This window comes from Typha latifolia, chromosome 6 (genome assembly GCF_019914945.1).
Source record: "Typha latifolia isolate L0001 chromosome 6, TyphaL0001v2, whole genome shotgun sequence".
Classification (NCBI taxonomy): Eukaryota; Viridiplantae; Streptophyta; class Magnoliopsida; order Poales; family Typhaceae; genus Typha; species Typha latifolia.
The window spans coordinates 10392716-10411975 of NC_133091.1; the positions used below are offsets into that span (position 1 = coordinate 10392716).

Here is a 19260-nt window from a genome sequence, read left to right on the forward strand (position 1 = left end):
CCTTTATCTTTTTTTTCTTCCTCAGAAAGATCAATTATTTATCCAAGAAAACTAATTATATTCCAATGCTAACTTTCGTGCCTTTGATGCAAGCTTAGATTGTCGATTTAAGATTTAACAAATAGTTAACCATGCAATCTGCTGCTAGCTTCTTTGTGATTATGAATCTTTATTAAACTAGTTTCAATAAAATGTAATGTTGTAATTTTCTCAAAATTGTATAAGTGGAGTGAGGAATAGATATGTTTAATTTTTTTATAGACTATTAAAAGATCCATTTTCGCATTCGATTGCAATCCGATCCATATCCATTTGAGATCCGATCTGTATCTGTTTAGTTAAGAACTTAGGATATGGTTTTAAATTTTGCTATCTGTCTAATATCTGCAACCGAATTCACATTTGGAGTAATAATATGGATCCGAATGTGGATTGAGCACTATCTGATTTTGTATCTGATCCGTTTTCACTTTTAGCTCTGAAACATGGATTCCTCAAAATACATCACATACTGGTATTTGATACATATTGGATACAAATACACATCTGATACGGTTTGATACTTATTGGATACGTATGGGACACAAACTTGATACAAGAGGATACATGTGAGGCTTCAAGTTTATTGATAATGGGTCGGTCTTGGGTCAAATGTTGAACCATAAAACTCGGCCCACTACATATAATAGCTCCCAAATCTTACCTGCTGCATTTTGTGCCGTAAATGAGTAGAGAACCAGCAAAAGGTGCAGCTCCAGTGAATGGCACAGCTCCAGTGAACGGCACAGCTCCAGCGAGCCTTGGGACCAAATAGCCACTTTGTTGATTCCAACTTTCTAATAATTAAAGAACTAATGTGCTAATTTTAAAGTTGGTTTGACAATTATTCCCAAACTCATTAATTTAGCCTGAAATTCACTTTTCAATGTTTGCATCCTTGAAACAATTGATTTATTTGTTTTGAGGTTCTGTTCAGGATGACTTTTGGTTGTAACCAACCTGTTATCCATGAACTAATGGATGCCGGGTTGGGGGGTGGGCATGGCAATCCTTGCTCATAATTACATCAGTGTGTTATCAAGATCTTCACCTCTTTTCCATGTCCATAATATGTATTTTCCACCACCTTTGGGCTTTCACTTGTACTTATTCCTTTGACTTGTTGACTTCTTATAGACTATGCTGTGGTTTTTCATTACAGGTAGGTGAATTTTGCTGATTATAACTTTGTTCTTCCTCACAGGTTACTGTGCTTATCTCGATGTAGAGAATTCTTTGGACCCCTCATTTGTGGAAGACATAGGTGTAGACACTGGAAATCTTCTCATTGCACGTCCTGACAGTGCTGAAAATTCTTTGAGTATAGTGAATACACTGGTTAATAGTGGATCAGTGGATGTTATTATCGTAGACAGTGTATGTGATTGAACTATCCTACTGTTCTACCTATATAACTGTTCCCTGGCTCAATCGGTTATCTCATAAGTTAGTTTTCCTATTTCTTGTGCTACCTTTGAGCATGTTTTGACTAACAATAAATTGTCCTATCAGTTAAAGCATAATTTTTAGCACAATATACTGAATGAAGATCAGCACAATGAATAATTAGGAGTGTCTGACTTGACTACTTATGGAGAAGTGCAAATCTCAAAGAAATGATCCTTTATTAATTGGGAGTGGTCCTATAACTCAGAAAATGTTACAAGCATTACTCTTATAGGAGAAAGCATTGACAAATGTAAACAATAGTGAAATTATGCAACTTTGTCATATTATGTCATAGATGAGAAAATCACTCCAACTTATCATCTTTGTCTCCTTGCATGTTAAGAGAATTTTTGCAGTCCTGCTCCTGGTTACACAAGCCTTAGCTACAAGCGACATAGATATTTATTTGCCAGCTGGCTATATAAACTATAGCATGCTCCTCTCTTGCCTGATTTGGCTTTAGGAATTAGATACCAACTACTGAGAGTTGGTATCTAATTCCTAAACACTCTTAAAATCTTGTCAAATCTTCCGTTGAGCCTTTGTAAACTTCTTATTGTGCACTAGGATCCCCTTTATGTTAGTTACTCTCCAATTTCATCATTAGCCTTAAATAAGAAAGTGTAATGCTCAAAAATGCACTTTCTAGTTGGGTTCTGGCACTATTGCACTGCTGTATGATTTATGAAAGCCTAGATAATATGTATCATTTATTATGAAAATGGGGCTGTCATGCTTAGACAGCTTTTATGTTGGGTGCTATTATCTATATTTGGAAATTTTATGTTTTTTAATATTATTTTGGATTTGAATTTCTAAATGTACAAGACATAGTAGAAATTTTGTTCTTCCTGGTAAGATTCTACTTGTCCTTTGGCCTCTAGGATCCAGTCCCTATTGGGGGAATACCAAACAAAGTGGAATGAATTGGCTGATGACTATAAGATGGCTAAGGAAAAGGTTTGAATTTCTAAATGTACAAGACATGGTAGAAATTTTGCTCTTCCTGGTAAGATTCTACTTGTCCTTTGGCCTCTAGGATCCAGTCCCTACTGGGGGAATACCGAACATAGTGGAATATAAGCTGAATAAGCTGATGATATAAGACGGCTAAGGAAAAGGTTTCAACAGAATCAGATAGCAGTAACAACATCTAATGTCATTGGTGCTCCTTTCCAAATCTCTATTTGCTACTTATTAGTTATTACTCTTTTGTCACAACTCTTTGCTATGTATAATTCTTAGTTGTCAATTGATCCTTGTCTTAATAATTGAAACATCGCAGCTTGGGAGCCTACTTCGTACTTTGTATGTTGAAGCCTTTGTGAGACTTATCTCTATGTGATTTTCCTATGGGCTTTCATTTCAAAGGAAACAAAGAAGGAAAAAATCCCTACATGATTTGATTCCTATATCACAGATGAAATCTGAAATGAGAAAATAAGTTTAAAGTTGGTTATTGCTTGATTGCGTCAGTAAATGGCCATACTTTCAGGCACACATGCTCGCAAATGTAAGCATATGCTTACAATTTGCAATTATTATTTATCATTCATAGAAAGGAAGAGTGTGCTCCTGCAAATTCACAACCTATACCTATATGTTGTAACCAACAAGGTTGGTTGAAATTATGCCATATTTCTTAGAACAGGCTGTCTCATATTTCCTGACTTTGTATTCATTCCATTTCTTATATTATGTTTTGCTATTGGATCCAGGTAGCAGCTCTTGTTCCAGAATGTGAACTTAATGGCATGATAGATACCAATTCTCATGATGTACAATCACACTTGATGACTCGGGCACTTCGAAAAATTCATTACTCATTAAGCAGGTCTCGTTGCCTTCTTATTTTCATTAACCAGGTACATGTTTTGTTTACTATAATTGCTTTCTTAAGGATGCCAGTGATGTAAAATACCTTTAACAATCCATTACTAAGAAATTTCTGTTGGAAGGATTAAAAAGACTACTTGTTCAATACCAGGCAATTAGGTGCACTGTGACTACTACAACTATTATCACTAAAGGAGCTTGTATCTGAAAGGGAACTCACAATAACATTAAGCCATTAAATCTGCAGCTTGCTCCATAAAATATTGGATAAAATCATTGTGAAAAGATTCTGGTGAATGAAATGATTGTAGGATCTTGGAAGTTAAAAATGATATAGTTCATTATGGAGGTTTTTTGGTCAACTAGATACTAGCTGATGGACACTCTTTTCCTTCTCATCATATTTTATCTGTTCGTTGTAGTGGCCAAGCCTGCAATCCATTTCCTTAGCTGAAAAGTACACAATTGTGTTCCTCTATTATGTTGTTGCAATGTTCTTTAGGTGGATGGTTTTTGAGACCTTCATCTGAAATTATAATGCAAAATGAAACCCCTACATAATGCATCTCGTCCCATCCTTCTATACAAATTTGACTATTATAAGTACTCTATTAATGTATTAACTCCCAAGATTTATTTTAGGATTTATCAAAATACTTCAAAGGAATCTATATACATGTTGATGTCTGTCTTTAGTGACAGAACTCTTTTAATGAGTCTACTTAAAATTAAGTTGCTAATTTGAACCAACTTTATGGGCTAATAACCACATATGGGTTTAAATAGGTTTCTGTAAAGACATTCTACTACGATATGATATTTAGTCTTTATTGGATTAAATTTCTGCAGATCCCACTTATCTTAAATCTTAATGATGTTGTCTTTTTGGTGACTCTATTTCTTAATCCTTTTCAATTAGATTCCATGTGACATTTCTTTGGTAATTTTTGGCGATGTCCTTTAGTTTTAACTTTTAAGGTCTTCTAGGTCTCCTTCTAAACCTTGTGATGCAAAATGAAACCCTCCTATATAATGCTTCCATCCCAATCCTTCTATACAAAACTATATTATAATTCACTCTTTTAATCTATGAAGCATAATATGGGAATGAGATATAGATTTGAGATATGAATATGAGATATGGATGTGGGATATAGGTGCACCACAATATGGATACATGGATATGGCAAATCTTAAGAAAATAAAGATATGGTATGCCAATGTTATGTAGGGTATATATATACGTGTATGTGTATATATTGTATATCTCTAGAAACAAGAAGTATATTTGTTTATGCTTGTATTATATTGAATTAAGATTATCATTATTGCAACTTGTGATAGAATTTACAAAAGAACATCTTAACCCAAGGATTGTCGTGTTGAGCATGTGCCGTGCTGATCTCCGATCGTATTTAGAGATGTTTTTGGTTTGAATATATGTATTAAAGCCTCTTATTTTTTGAATTTTTTTATAAATGGCCTATTTTATTGAAGATATAGCAATAGTCAAATAGAAAATTATTCGACACATAATATGATTGAATATATTCATTAATTGATAATAGTTCAATAATTAAAACCAATAGCTAGTTGTATGTAGAATAGCGGGGAGAATCAAAAACTTTATTTGTCGGTAAAGGAATAACATGAAAATATTTCATTAGATACTGTTAATAATCTTCAAAAGTTATCCGTTGATAGTATGCTCATTGTAATGTCTCACATAATCTTTTCATAAATATGGATTTTGTGATTATGATATGATATGATACAGATATTGAATATAAATGGGAATGATTGGCACCGGCACAAGCACACTATATGAATATGCAGGTTGTAGATATGGGGGATAATAAGGGTCTTGTGCCTCTAGTGAGTGTGATTGATATGATGGTCATGTCGATCCTCGAACGGCATGGTATGCCCTTGTGTGACATTGGCACACATTGATACGCTTTTGACATGCCTTTAATAATTTTTTTTAAGGTCTTTATAGATGCTTTTGATGTCTTCGACATTGCAATCCTTAGTTTTTGATTTGGATATATGTATTAAAGCTTATATTAGAGTTTTATTCTTAGATGGTGTTGTAAATAACCTATTTTATAAAGATATAACAATAGTAATGTAGAAACATGATTCAACATATAATATGATTGAATATATTCATTAATGGACAATAGTTTAATAATTAAAACCAAAACTTGGTTAAACATAGTTAATTTAACATGTTTCTATATCAATTTTGATCAAATTTGAATGAATTTAAAATTTGGGAAAATTTTGGGGAAAATCTAATTATGCTGAAATTTTAGCTAAAAATTATAAAATTTAGGTTCGAAATAACTTATATGGAATTAATCTAACATGTTCCTATACTAATTTTGACTTAATTTGAATAACATTAATTTTGGATTTTTTATTTTCAGAAAACTTTTTGGGGGTTCTCAAAATTTTCCTTTGATTCATACAGTTTAAAGAGTAATTTTTTATAAATCTAGCACCAAAAATACTAGATCTATGTAGAAAGATCCTTAAAATAGATCTATCAAAATTGAGCTAGATTTATCATTTTAAGTTTTTAACAACCCAAATTAGTTTTTAAAGTGCAAAAAATAAAAAAATAAAGTAAAAAAACACGTGTTGATCGGCACAAGTTGGCACCAAGCCATGCCAACTGGCACAACCAACCTTGTCTTTAACTTCTTCATCAATAAAGCTAATAATTTATTAACAAATTGTTGGACACTTGTATTAAGAGCAAAAGGTATTGACCTATAAATCATGAGTTGATTGTGCATTTGTACCATGAAATCTCAATATTGATTCCTTTAAAATACATAGGTCTTGCACAATAAAATAGTACCTAGGGCTAACCTTATTGCAAATATGACCTTTTTGATATGATAGAATAATTCCAATTTGACTTGTCTTTGAGTCCTCAAAAATATCATAGAAGTATTTTGAAGGTATCTGGGAATATCTTCTTTTTTTTTTCTAAAGATCAAACGCGTAGAGGTAGTATCCAACATGTATCAATGAAAGATTTGATAAGTATCATATCTGCTATGATAGGTTAGAATTTTGAAGTATGCGAGTTTCCTAGCTCTTAATGTGTGACTCATGATTTATTTCCGTATTCATCATAATTTTCCACAAGAGTTCGTATATACCTATTGATGAGTGTATAATGATAGAATTCTATAAATGTGTCTACTTAAATTAAATTGATAAGGGAGAGCAAGTATATGTTCTTATTTCTAATTTATAGATATCTCTTTGATTACATACTCATACATATTGATGCAAAACGTGGTGGAGAAAGATGAAATAGTGAAATAAGAAGGGAAGAAATGGGGTTTCATACCTCTACCCTAAGAAGTGGTTTCACACCAAAATCCTCTAAAGAATAAATCACAAACTTTCATTAAGTTCCAAAGAAAATATAACGGGTCTATATATAGACTTACAATGGAATTAAACAAAAAAACCAAGGTTCCTAGTTTCGGCCCTAGCCGATCCCGATCCCAGCCGAAACCCGATCCGTTTCGGTCGGGATCGGCCGTTTCGGCTGATCCCGACCGAAACGGGTGGGAACGGGTCGGATCCGACCCGGGGGACATCAATAATTGATGTCCCCATCCCCCACCTGCCTCTCCCTTTTCTCTCTCTCTTTCTCTCTTTTCCTCTCTTTCTCTTTTTTCTTTCTTTCTTTCTTTCTTTCTCTCTTTCTCACAGATCTCTTACTCTCTTTCTCCCCGACGACTGAGTAGTGAGTAGATCTCCGGTGACCTCGACCTCCAGCGACGTTCTCCGACGACCTCGATCTTCGGCGACCTTCGGTAAGTTTTTTTTTCAATTTTTTTTCCCTTGTATAGCAACTGCTGCAGCAGCCCATGCAGCAACAAGCTGCTGCTGCTTCTCAGCACAGCAGCAGAAGCAGCAGGCAGCAGCAGCACCTGGTGCTGCTTATGCAATTATGCCTCATAAATTTTAAATTATTTTATATTTTATTTTGATTTTTGTTTATGTTTTTTAGTTGCAGTCTTGTAGAGCTAAAATATCAATGGCTCCAAATATTGTAGCACTATTGGGCAAGATAAAAGGCGCGTTAAATGCAATTGGTGTGGAAAGGAAATGAGTAGTGGTGTCAGCCGTTTGAAAGAACATTTAGCTGGAAGACAAGGAAATGTTGCAGCTTGCACTCAAGTGTCTTTGGAAGTTAGAAAGCAGATGTTGGCTCATTTAATTGGCAAAAAGAAGGATAAACAATCTGCACAACAAAGAAAGTCAATGATTCGTGAAGAATTGATGTATAATCTTGTACAGATTGATGATGATAGCAGTGAGCAAAGTGAGGAGGATGAAGAGGAGAGACAGATGAGGAGGGCAATGAAAGAGAGCAGAAATATGCATAGAGAAGAGGAAGAGATGAGAAGAAGTACTGGTGGTAACTTTCAGAGATCTAGAGCAGTTAATATACGAGAAGAGAGAGAATATGGGGGCAGTAGTTCTACCCATATGACTCCTGGTGTTACAGTAGAGTCTGAAAATATTGGACCAATGTATATATATCTTTAGAAAAAAGGGGTCGTACACAGACTTCAATCAAGACAGCTCTCAAAAGAATTAAAAATGCAAAGAAACACATTGGTAGAGCTATCTCTAAATTTTTCTTCTACAACCATATTCCTTTCAATGTAGCTGATAGCCTTTACTATCACACTATGGTGGATGCTATATAATCAGTAGGGCCTGGTGTTTCTCCTCCTAGTTCAAATGATATTGCTACTAAATATTTTGACTCAGAGGTAGATGAACTTCATACTTATATTGAGACATTTAAACGATATTGGGATGAATTTGGTTGTACACTGATGTGTGATGGGTGGAGTACACAAAAAACGAAGAAAATATAATTAATTTCTTAGTGTACTGCGGCATGGGGACAATATTTTTGAAGTCTGTGGATGCTACTGCTCATTTTAAAAATACAGATTATATTTTTCAGTTGATGGATGAGGTAGTACAAGAAATTGGTGAAAAAAGAGTAGTCCAAGTGGTTACTGATAATGGGGCAAATTATAAAGCTGTTGGAAATTTACTGATGATTAAAATACCTCATTTATATTGGACGGTATGTGCTGCACATTGTATTGATATGATGTTATAGGATATTGCAAAAGATCCTGAAATTGACATGGTCATATGTGAAGGTCTGAGGTTAACAAATTTTATATATAACCATGGTTGGGTTCTTAATTTACTCACGTGGTAGGGAGATCATCAGGCCCGGCGTCACTAGATTTGCCACTCACTTTTTAGCCTTGGAGAGCATCATGCGCTATACGGATGATATTATGGGGATGTTTACATCACATGAGTGGTCTATAAAAATTAAGAATATGAAACCTAAAGATAAATCTTTAGGTGAAACTTTGAAAAATATAGCTCTTGGAAATACATTTTGGGATAATATTACAATTGCCACCGCAGTATTTGAGCCTCTTGTCAGAGTATTAAGACTTGTAGATAGTGATGACAATGGACATAGCTAAAGAATCAATAAAAAAAAATGTGGGCCAAAGTTATAGGAAGTGGTGGAAGATGATTGATTCTTTATTTATGAATATTTAAAAATTTGAATGCTTACAATTTTTAAATTTTTACAAGGTATTTTCTTAATCCAAGATTTCAATTCTCTAAAAATGTCAATAATGATAGTGAAGTCTTGTTGGGGGTTAGAAAGGTAATCAGCAAGCTTGAGCCCGATATTCATAAACAAATCCTGTGCAATAAAGAAGTAAGTTATGATTCAATTAAATAATTTTATTATTATTTGTTTCAAGTTTTAACTTTCAATAATCAATATAATCAATAAGCTAATAATATATTTCTGATTTCAGATGGAGAGATATAGATTGAGAGCTGGGCAATTCAGTACTGCTAAAGTTGCTGCAGCTATATCTAATAACACTCCAGCTGAATGGTGGTCTATTTATGGATGGGAGAAGGCACCAAATTTGACGCCAATAGCAAAGAAGATTTTAAGTCAAACTGTGTCTTCATCACAGTGTGAAAGAAATTGGACTACTTTTTCTTAATCCACACAAAAACACGCAATCGATTGACAATGGAAAGATTGGAGAAGTTAGTTTTTTGTCATTATAATATGAGATTGAGGGAGAGAAATTTAAGAAGGCAGAAAATGAACAACTGATTGATTTAAATCATGTTTTTGATGAAGAAGACCTCTTGACTCTATGGATCAGAGAGATAGAGGACGGTATTAGATGACAGAGATAACCCATGGTTAGATGAAATATTTGGAGAGACCACGACGAGGGCAGAAGCTGGTACGAGTCATTCAGCAGCGAGAGATAGTATACCTACTACTAGTACTAGTCATAGTCCTGATGATACATATGGTGGTGAGATCATTCCATCTACATTTGTTGAGGAAAGTCAAGGAGGCATAAGGAGTGAAGACAGAAACTGATGATATATATACATATCAGCGACGTCGTCATGAGATGCATTTTGGTTCCTATGATTATGGTACATCGAGTATTTATTCTTTGAAGTCATCACAAGATCCATATGCTAGTTATTATCCTCAGTATCCTCAGTATTTTTAGGCACAAGATTCAAATGCTGATTATTATCCTCATCAAACGCAAGTCACACAACAAGATCCATACAATATGACTAATATGATGGAATCACTTTTTGGAGCATCTAGTCCCAGACATCAATATTTACAAACTTATGGTGATTATGATGATGAAGACTATAGAAATTTACGAGAACCAGCTTGGTATTGAACAAAGTTTTAAATTTTGAGTAAGTTAATACATTTTTTAAAGTTTTTAGACTTCATATGTGAGTAATTTTTGTGCATTTTTGTGCATTTTTAAATAATATTTAGAATTTTATATAATTAAAAAATAGTCCGATCCGATACGAACGACCGATATGGCCGATACGGCCGATACGTATCGTTTTTCTGGACGGCCGATACCGATCCCGATACTGGGAACCTTGCAAAAAACACCTTACATAGGAAATAAACAAAAGACACCCTAAATAAATAAAAATCAGAACCGGATCCCTATAGGAGGGATCATCAACTGTCGGCGCCTCCTGCGCTGGTACACACGCCATCGCGTCCTATCAGTGATGTACGCATCATTCTCCCATTGGGTGGGAGAGAAGTCGACTCTGTCGAGTGTGCTGCTTTGCTGCTCTCATACTGCTCTAAGGTATCAGGGTGATGCACCTCGAAATCGTGACAATCAAGCCATGCGTCTTCAGATGTAGATCATCCTTTCCAACGTACCAGATATCGTTGGGATCCACCTTCTCTAGTTGAAATAATTTCATCATCTAAAATTTTATCAATTTTGTCTCTGTGTGTTAGGTGGAATATTGGGAAGTGGAGGTAAAGAGGGTCTCTCATAAACAGGCTCATAGGTAGACTCAGTATTTAGTGGGTTATCTGGAGTAAAATATGGACCTTTATAAGCTACTAGATCCTCAATATTAAAAGTAGAACTGATGCCGAAATCACTAGGGAGATTTAAAACATAAGCATTATCATTAATTTTCTTGAGAATTTTAAAAGGTCCGGCATTTCGTGCATGCAACTTTTTGACAGTTCCAGGTGGAAACCGCTCCGGACGTATCCGGATCATCACAAAGTCTCCAACATTAAATTCTTTGAATCTCCTTAGATCAGTTTGAATTTTATAATTAATATTATTTTGAGCAATTCTGTTACTGATTTCTTTATGCAAGTCATGAATATGTGATGCGAATGCAGATGCAGACTCAGACAACATATGATAATGGGACATAGGAATGAGATCTATAGGTTGTCTAGGTTTGTAACCATATACTACCTCAGTTGGACTCAAACTTATGGATCTATTAACAGAATTATTATATGCAAATTCAGTAGTTGGCAGTTTTTGATCCCAGTCTCTTAGATTCTCGCCGACAAGAGTTCTCAGTAAGTTACCTAAGCTCCTATTAACTACTTCAGTTTGCCTGTCAGTTTGTGGGTGGAAAGCAGTTGAATATTGAAGCTTAGTTCCCATCTTATGCCATAGGGTTTTCCAAAAATAACTAGTGAATTTTACATCCCTATCTGATACAATAGTTTTTGGTAGCCCGTGCAACTTAACGATTTTGTCAAAATAGATTTTAGCAACTCGAGAGGCGTCAAAAGTTCGGGAACAGGGTATAAAGTGGGCCATCTTTGAAAATCGATCCACCACCACAAGAACGGAATCATGCTTTCGGGTAGTCTTTGGAAGTCCAAGTACGAAGTCCATACTAACGTCTTGCCAAGGGCAATTAGAAACCGGTAAAGGCATGTACAATCCTATATTTTGCTTTCGCTGCTTAGCGAGTTGACATGCATGACATTGACTAACAAGTCTCATAACATCTCTCTTTAAGCTTGGCCAGAAAAATCGATGTTCCGTAGCTTTAATAGTTTTTGCGTGCCCAAAATGTCCAGCTAAACCCCTAGCATGCAATTCCCAAATTAAAAATTCCCTTAACGAGGTGCTGGGAATGCATAACCTTCGGGACTTAAATAGATAGCCATCCTGCAAGATGAAACCATCTTTTTCTTGAGTCGCTTCATCGCTTAATAAATTGTAAACTTCATGAAAATCCGGACATGATTCATATTCAGTTTTGATTTTATCAAATCCTATTACTTCTGCGTTCATCCTTGAAAGAAGAATCATGCGACGACTTAGTGCATCAGCTGCTTTGTTGTCTGCTTCGGACTTGTGTCACAAGGTGTACGTATAGTCCTGGAGAAATTCGACCCACATATCGTGTCTAACATTAAGCTTCTTCTGGGAGTTAAGGTAGCGAAGAGCTTCATGGTCAGAGAAGATTACGAATTTTTGAGGAAGCAAATAATGCCTCCAGTGGCGAAGAGATTGAACCACAACATAAAATTCCTTATCGTAAGTGGTATATCGTTGTCTAGTTTCATTCAGCTTTTCACTAAAGTAGGCAATCGGATGGCCCTCTTGGCTCAGGATTCCCCCTATACCAACTCCAGAAGTGTCACAAGTGACCTAAAAAACTTTAGTAAAATCGGGGAGTCGCATGACAGGGGCTTCCACTTAAATTCACCTTTCTTGAGGTATTTTGTTATTGGAGCCATAATGGTACTAAACCCTTTGATGAACCGACGATAGAAGGTAGCGAGTCCATGAAAACTTCTCATGTCTCTTATGGTACGGGGTTCATGCCACTCTTTAATAGCTTTGACCTTATCAGGGTCAGCAGACACTCCTTCAGATGAAACAATGAAACCCAAGAAAACAACTTTGTTTGTCAGAAACATACATTTCTTAGGGTTTGCATTCAGTTGCTCTCTCCTCAAGACAGCGCAGACTTGACGAAGATGATCTATATGTTGCTCCCGAAATCGACTATAGATAAGGATGTCATCAAAGTATACGACTAAAAATTGTCCCATAAGGGGTCGTAATATTTGAGTCATCACTCTCATGAAAGTACTCGGAGCATTAGTTAAGCCAAAAGGCATAACTGTCTATTCTATTCATATAATCCATCTTTTGTTTTAAACGCAGTCTTCCATTCATCGCCAGGGCGTATACGGATTTGGTGATAGCCACTTTTTAAATCTATCTTTGAAAAGATCGTGGTCTTTGCCATCATGTCCAGCATGTCATCCAAACGAGGAATGGGGAAATGGTATTTTACTGTTATTCGATTAATAGCGCGGCTGTCGACGCACATACGCCAGGTTCCATCTTTCTTTGGCGTTAACAATGCAGGAACTGTGCAAGGGCTTAGGCTTTCCTTCAGAAAGTCTTTTTTCAATAACTCGTCAACTTACCCTTTGAGTTCAGCGTGTTCAGTTGGGTTAAGTCTGTAATGAGGCAAGTTAGGAAGAGATGCACTCGGGACGAAATCGATAGCATGTTGAATATCTCTCATTGGTGGCCATTCATCCGGGAGATCCTCTGGAAAGACATCCGAGAATTCCTCAATCACAGCAGTGGCTTTAAAAAGAATCGATTCACTAGGCTCATTCAAAATTTCTCGAACAACAAGAATCATAATAGGAGTTCCTTTACTCATCTCGCGTTCAATGCTTCTCGCACTAATCAAGCTGACTTTATTGTCTGAGTGGATGGGATCAGACTTCTTTTCCATCTTACCACCTCTAGGCTGCGATGGAAGAATCTTGATTTTCTTACCCTCGTGTTCAAACATGCAGATATTTGAACGACCATAAATATGCACATCATTATCAAATAGCCAAGGTCTTCCAAGGATGATTTGACCCACATCCATGGTCAATACATCGCACCATATTTTATCCTTATAAGTCGTGAATTCAATTGGAACCAAACATCGCTCTTTTATTTCCAGCGTGGTTGAATTGATCTACGAAACCTTGTAAGAATTAGGATGGGAAACCACTCTCAGGTTTAGTTTTGAAATAATGGTGGAGGACACGGCATTTATACAGCTGCCACTATCCACAATTACTTTACAATTTTTACCTCTAATTTTCGTGAACGTGTGGAAAATGGAGCTGCGCCTCAATTAAACTTATTTTATCCACAATTACTGTCCATAGCCTTGGCACTTATAGCATTTGACCCGAGGATTAATCTTAGAAAAGTCTTTCTCAATGTTTTTACCTTTGTATTCTACCTTGGATTGTGAAGGGCTAGGGGTAGATCGATTAAAAGATTGACTGGTAGATTTGGCTTGATGAGGACCTGTGGAGGATTTATAAATTTGAGGTCTTGTTTCATAATTTCTTGGGATGTGGTTAGATCTAGACTCCAGTCTTAAACTAAGCTGTAGGCCTTTTCCAAAGTATCAACATTACGAGCAAAAAGTTCACTTCTCAATTCTTCACGTAGGCCAGCCCTAAATCTGGACAAGATTTGCATAGGGGTTTCTGATTCGATCACGCTACACCGAACAAGCAATTCATCAAAGGCTGCAACGTAATCCTTAGTTGACTTACTCCCTTGGATAAGTCGGTTCCATTTGTCTAGAAGCTTATGGTAATAGGACAATGGGAGATATTTACGTTTTAGTTCATTTTTTATGTCAACCCAAATTTCAATTGGAAGCTCACCCCTAATCTCACGAAGAGTCTCAACGTTGGTCCATTATTGATTTGCTTTCCCAGTCAATTCCATGGCAGCAAACCTGACTTTACGGATTTCCGACATATCATACCATTTAAAGTAACGGTCCATGTCTTTGATCCAATCCAAGAAGTGTTGTGGATCTAGACGACCATCAAACATCGGAGCATCAATTTTAATGCTTCGAAGGTACCGTTCATCAGGATCTCGCTCATTCCCTTGAAAATGTTGACGAGGTAAAGGAGTGGGAGATTCACCACATTCAAGGTCAGGGCGGTGATTATTTTGAGGAGCGGTGTGCTCACGGGGTCTTTCTACCCTATATAGTCGCTCATCGGTCACCCGTTGATACCCAAGCAAAGTATCTTGAGTATCTCTGACTTGTTGAGCTAAGGTACCTAGTTGTCCCATAATGTCATCGAGCTTCTTACTAAGTTCGGGATCTATACTGCTAATGCTGGACTCACTAGAATCACTGAGGAGATAAGCCTTACCTCTACGTGTTGGCATACACTAACATCCAATGAGTGAGTTATGTATTGCTTTATATATTTTATATATATATATATATCCCTTTTTCTATCTTTTTAATTTTATGCTTGCTAATTTAAATAAAATTAAATAATGTTCTAATCTAATGGAATGCAGACGTCTCCTATATTTAATCCAAATACAAATGTCTTAATCTAAATGATATGAGATGATATGCTATGCAATCAAGAAAATCTTAAAAATGAATACTTAATTGAATTTAGATTTTCTGTTCAGGAGATTCAAAAACTAATGTCAAGACTTAATGGTTTTTAAACAAAAGTTGCATTTAATAAATGCCAAACCCTTTAAATTTCTTTCCAAAAATTAACATAATACTAATATTCTATTTGGCACAGTTCATCTCTTAATATCATCTATGTAGTCTCTCCCTCACTATATGTGGACAGCAGGAATTAATAAAAGTTTAGAGATGATACTAGAAAAGAATGGCCCAAAAATATTTAATACATTGAAAAGAGCATATACCTGACCATCTGAGGAAAAAATAATTGAAATTAATTAATTTGTTTTCAGCCTTCTTCTTCCTCCCCTCTTCGTCCATAATGTGTTGTTGTACAAGTCCTTCCCGTCAATATTAGCAACGTCGGCAGCGAAGTCCGAGGCGGGGCAAAATCGTGGCAGTGTTGAGGCAGCAGCGACAGGAAAGGGCTAAGGCTTGGTGTGAGGTGAGGGGGAGGTTGGGGATGAAGTTGGGTAACGGGTTGTGGGTTTAGTCTAACAGGGTTTGGGTTTTAGACTAAAAGGATTTGGAGCTGATTTAAAGGGGTTGGCTTCAAGTTAGGAAGGGAATTCGAAAATTAGAAATATTGGACGGAGAAGAATTAGGAAAGATAGGATTTGTTGGGATGTTGAGAAGAAATAGGAAATTTGGTAGGAAGTTTAGGAAAGATAGGATTTGTTGGGATGTTGAGAAGAAATAGGAAATTTGGTAGGAAGTTTAGGAAAGATAGGATTTGTTGGGATGTTGAAAAGAAATAGGAAATTTGGTAGGAAGTTTAGGAAATATAGGATTTGTTAGGATGTTGAAAAGAAATAGGAAATTTGGTAGGAAGTTTAGGAAAGATAGGATTTATTAGGATGTTGAGAAGAAATAGGAAATTTGGTACGAAGTTTAGGAAAAGAAGGAATTAGTTGGGATTTAATAAAAATTAAGAGCCAAAAATGAAAATTTTTGAAAATTTGAAACACTGAATTTTTTTTTTTGCAGCAAAAGAGACGTGCTGTTTTCTCTTTTTTTCAATCTAAAAATATAAAAATAAAGATGAAACAGTAGATCACTAAATAATGCAACAATAATTACTTTTTGAAGGATTTGGGATCTTACGCGGTGGTGATTCCGCGATGACAACAAATTCTCTTTGTTCCTCGTCGACGGTAATTTCCTTGCTCGTCGTACGCCCGTTTCTTGACGGTCCGGTGTTCGTGGAGCGATTGGTTGTGCGACGAATAAATGTGGAGTGGCGTAGAACCCGTGAGGAGGGACATCCATAAACTCAGATACTAAAATGATGCAAAACGTGGTGGGGAAAGATGAAATAGGAAAATAAGAAGGGAAGGAATGAGGTTTCACACCTCCACCCTAAGAAGTGGTTTCACACCAAAATCCTCTAAAGAATAAATCACATAAACTTTCATTAAGTTCTAAAGAAAATATAACGGGTCTATATATAGACCTACAATGGAATTAAGCAAAAAACACTCTACATAAGAAATAAATAAAAGACACCCTAAATAAATAAAAATCAACAAACCAATTCCCTATAGGAGGGATCATCAACTGTCGGCGCCTCCTGCGCTGGTACACACGCCATCGCGTCCTATCAGTGATGCCCGCATCACATATACCTGTATTTAGGGAGCTCGACTTGACTCGAAAAGGAGAATACCCCAACTAAAGACGAGCTGACTAATAGGGGCTTGAGCTCAGCTCGCCCATGTATCAAGTTGGCTTAGCTCGGCTCGAATGGTTCGTATCTAAAATATTATATATTAATTTATTTTGAGTGCACATCATAATAGTGTAAGAGCTTAGCCATAAAGCCATTTCAAATTTATTATTATCTGATGTGGGACTAAAAGTGGATCTTAATTTTAAAAAGTAACATACTACCATAACATATGTAGTAAGCAGGATTCGAACCCATGCATCGAGTAATAGATAAAGCATTCTAACCAACCATGCTAGAATGACCTTAATTAAAATAGTTGAAGTAAATATACAGAATATATATTTCGAGCTAATTCGAGCTGGTCAGCTCGGCTCAATTAAGTTTTAAACGAGCCGAGCCAAGCTCACGAGTCTTGCGACTCAGTGAGCTTTTTTGGCAAGCCTACCTGTATTACATGCAAGATTTTAGGTTTGTATTGTTAATATTTATAGTATAGGGTACAAAGTTCAAAGTTTCAGTTTAGTTTTGGTCCCTCAAACAAAGACAGGATGTTCTCTTTGTAGTTTCGGCCATTCGGCTCTGGTTTCTACTGTTTTAGTTTCATTCTTTCTCTAATATATAAAAAAGATTGAAAGAATTCTAAGAAATGGGAAAATGGCAGAGAATCCCAGAAAGGCAAAAGAAATTAGGAATTTTATATTACTCACTTAGCATGAATCCATGATGAAATATCTTTTGCTTTGAAGTAATTCAGGATGACAAATGGGAAAATGGCATAGGATTTCAGAAAAATCAAAGAAAATATGAAAATTTATAATATCCACTTAGCATGATGAAATATCTTTTGAAACCAATTAGAACTCTGGAGTGAATTATGCAAATACTAAATAGGAGTACAACTGCCGCTTGTAGTAGTGGTGCAGGCACAACAATCATTTGCTAGTAGCAAGATCTTCCAGCTCTATGCAGAAAAGGAGCAATTTACACTTATTTATTGAGTAAAAAAACAATAGAATGAACTCTTAATTTAAAACGAAAAAGGATGTTCCATATATTCTAATCATGAGAGAGTTATAGAGAAGGGTCACTATAATTTGATAGTACTTTGTTGAATGTGCAACTGACTATCTATTTATACATACCATCTTAAAACTACTTTTGTAGTAAATCATTTTAGTCAGTTTCTGTAGACACTTGCTGTACTTATTTGCATTTATGGATGTTGACGACTTCTAGAGGTTGTGGATTGTTCATGTCAGAACATTTCTCCTGTATTGAATAGTGTATACTCTGTGTAGATTAGAACAAAGTTAAGATCAAGTCAAGGTTTTGGAGAAAACAGTGAGGTCACTTGCGGTGGTAATGCATTAAAGTTCTATGCGGCAATACGGATGAGAATTTCAAGAAGAGGTTTGATACACAATGAAGACAAGGTACCCTCTCTAAAACAAAGCTACCTATGTTAACATGTTTCTTCCTTTAGTGAGAAATCTTCTTGATAATGAATTTATTTATATTGAACTTACACATTATTATCTTAGAGTAAGATATTTATTTCTATGAAGTATGTTTTGCCTAGAAAGGATTATTATGTTACAACCATGGATTCCAGTTTCGACTTATACTGAGACGGATCTGCTGATCACGATCTTGACCCGAAACCTGATAGATTGGTTTTTCAGTCTGGTATAGGCCAGCTTCGACCGCATCGGCCAAGTAAGATCAGTCATATCAGTCAAAACTCAGGCTGAAACGAATCTTTATAAAGATTCAGGTTAAATCTAAAATGGTTTGACCTAGGAGACATCAGTAATTAATATCCTCAATTGCCTTCTTTTTAAGTTTTCAACTTTTATTCTCTATCTCTCACAAACATTCTCCTCTCACCTTATACACTTCACTGAGCTCTAACTAGTTCATGGCTGATCTCCTAAAACCCTTCCTGTGTTCACCAATTTATTCTAATAGATGTTTAAAAACTTCTCTTTGTATCGTGCATTACTGTTGCCCCATAGTTAATCTTTCATTTTGGAGAAGTTTGGAACTTCTTTTCATTGTGTTAGTAGTATGATTATAATATTCACCGGTTCTTAGTACTTTAAATTTCCAGAGTATGCTTACACCTTTATGTAATAGAGCCTAACTCAATCAAACAGTCTTACCATAACTGCAACCTTGGCCTAATGTTTACTTTATGCCATTACAAATATAAGTTCTTACCTCGTTGCGAAGATCTCTTTTTCTAGCTTAATTTTCTGGAGCTAAAAAATGAGTTTATGTCATTTCTTGGATTTCTTTAATCTATCAATATTCTTATTCTA

The 19260-nt window shown here is 35.7% G+C and overlaps 1 protein-coding gene across 1 annotated transcript in view; it reads left to right on the forward strand.

The window, feature by feature from the left end:
- The window catches only part of LOC140790236 (DNA repair protein recA homolog 2, mitochondrial), a 34935-nt gene that overhangs the window by 14693 nt on the left and 982 nt on the right, over positions 1 to 19260 (forward strand). The window contains exons 5-7 of the mRNA XM_073140222.1: positions 1244 to 1416; positions 3207 to 3353; positions 18238 to 18372. Coding sequence (XP_072996323.1) covers positions 1244 to 1416; positions 3207 to 3353; positions 18238 to 18372 — 455 coding nt within the window. The remainder of the gene's footprint in view (positions 1 to 1243; positions 1417 to 3206; positions 3354 to 18237; positions 18373 to 19260) is intronic.